At 42.1% G+C, this 2,341-nt stretch overlaps 1 gene segment (V, D, J or C); it reads left to right on the top strand.

Moving 5' to 3' along the window:
* The first annotated feature begins 1,409 nt into the window (after positions 1-1,409).
* LOC121137801 lies at positions 1,410-1,989 on the top strand. The segment is given in 2 exon segments: positions 1,410-1,509; positions 1,628-1,989. Coding segments are annotated over 2 exon segments (420 nt in total).
* Positions 1,990-2,341: the final 352 nt, after the last annotated feature.

Genomic DNA, 2,341 nt, shown 5'->3' with positions numbered 1-2,341 from the left:
AGAGGTGTAGGAATCTGAGGAAAGCTGAAAATGAGAGAGGGGGCCCTACCCAGGGAAGAACACATCAACTTGTTGTCCAGGACCAAATGGTCAGCCCTGGAAACATACATAAAAATAAAATTATATGAACTGGATAGGTTGTATTTAGGAATATATATGTATATGCATATACTTGTAAACATGCAACAACAATTAGTAAAAAACGAATGAGGCCATGGATTTGAAGGAGTGTGGGAAAGAGTACATGGGAGAGTTTGGAGAGAGGAAAGGGAAGGAAGAAATTTTGTGGTGAAATCATAGTCTCAAAAATAATAATTCCAAAATTCAATAACATCTGAACTAGAAATATCAGGATGGTAGACCAAGCTGCAACTTTTGTTTCCTCTCCCATCCAGGGTGCTGTGTGTCCCTGTTCCAGAAAAGCAAGTCCATTCCCCCACATCTGATAACCATGAGAGAGAAACATGGCTTCCTTCTTAAATGTTAAAACAGAGAGGCTGCAATTGTCATGGGCTACTGGTACATCACCAACAGAAGAAAAAATGTGAAAGATGTATAAGCAAAGTGACCACAGATTTAGCTATTTAATGCCTTAGGACATAAAATCACCCATAAAGACAATAAAACAATCCCAAAATGACATCTGAACAATTACATGAGGACGACTATGATGAACATGATAGCAAGAAATTGGAAGGGCATACAGCATGGTCACATTTAATCCCGGTGTTTTCTTAGAAGACTCCAAGAAGTAAATTCATGATTTAAACACGTGGAGCTTAACATGAACGCTGAGAGAATCCCGGTGTGGGCAAAGGCAGAAAGTGAAGTCTATTGTGTAGACTGAGTTCAGAGAGCAAGTGAGATTGTGTTAGGAGGAAATGTTTTAAGGGTGAAGGGGAATCATTTTCAAAAGTTCAGATCACTGCATAGAGTTCGATAACTTAGGTTTTTCTTCACTTGTCCTGGAATTCTGAAATCTATGATTAATTTTTATGCAGTGTGACTTCTCCCCCGAAAATCTTCATTTTAAAAAATGTCTTAAAATTGGAATTTACTGACCGGGTTGGTCGGTGGCGCACGCCTTTAATCCCAGCACTCCGCAGGAAGAGAGGCAAGTGGATCTACGTTAATTGAAGACCAGCCTGGTCTACTGATCAACTTCCTTGGCAGGCTCCAAAGCAATACAGAAACACTCCGTCTCGAAAAATCAAAAATAAAAATTTGCATTTATTTAAAACTGAGAAAATCCGACCTTCCAAGTAGCAGTGTTCCTCAGTCCAACCCAAGAGTTCATTATTTCCATGTCTTGTAGCAAATATTGCCACAATTAACTGTTTACTCTCTGGCCAACAGGTGGCGCAGCGTCCTAATAGTATAGTATTTCCTGTGTGAATTTAAAGTTCACTGTTACTTTTTTCAACATGCTAAGCATCTAGAACATTGTCTAGATGCCACTAAAGATGGACTCTTCCCTAGGATTCGGGACTGTGATACTCCTCATACTCGGTAAGTAAGGGATTTATACTTTTCACTCTTTTATGCCAGAAAATCGTGAGCCCTAAAATCTTCCAAGAGCTTTGGTGATATACATATCTGTTTTGTTTGTGTTTTTGTTTTCCTGCAGCAAGAACCCATGGAGACTCAGTGACACAGACGGAAGGTAAAGTGACCCTCTCAGAAGAGGACTTTCTTACTATTCACTGCAACTATTCAGCCTCGGGGTACCCAGCACTATTGTGGTACGTGCAGTATCCCGGAGAAGGTCCACAGCAACTTTTCAGAGTCTCGAAGGCCAACGAGAAGGGAAGCAGCAGAGGTTTTGAAGCTACTTATGATAGAGGATCCACTTCCTTCCACCTGCAGAAAGCCTCGGTCCAAGAGTCAGACTCGGCTGTGTACTACTGTGCTCTGAGTGACACAGTGTCAGAAACCACAGGGGGAGCTGAACACAAACTCAGTACCAGGGGCCTGGCTGCTGAGCCTTAGGGTCGCTTTGTTTCCTCTGTGCTGTGTGCCTCTCTGTTTCTCTGGTTGGCACACAAATCATACAAATAGCCACAGCAGAAGAACAAGAAGTAGAGTCTTCCATCCTCAACTCTTGAATGGGACAAAAGCAGAATCTGATGCTAATGTGCCCCATGGGGAGCCTGAGATCTCCCAGTAAAGCCCTGTGGCTAAGGAAGTTTTCTGCTTGTGGTAGGAGATGAAGTCTGTCCTCCACAGTTTCTTCCACAGCTCTCTGGTAGAGCTGGCTTTATTTTATGTTTGCAAGGAACAGAACATGCTGACAAAAGGTTCTTCTGCATTAATGTTTTCTGAAAGTATGGAGGGAGAGGTG

The sequence above is a fragment of the Mesocricetus auratus genome, unplaced genomic scaffold, assembly GCF_017639785.1.
Source record: "Mesocricetus auratus isolate SY011 unplaced genomic scaffold, BCM_Maur_2.0 Super-Scaffold_100707, whole genome shotgun sequence".
NCBI classification, from domain to species: Eukaryota; Metazoa; Chordata; class Mammalia; order Rodentia; family Cricetidae; genus Mesocricetus; species Mesocricetus auratus.
This window is presented reverse-complemented; position numbering and strand designations above follow the sequence as displayed.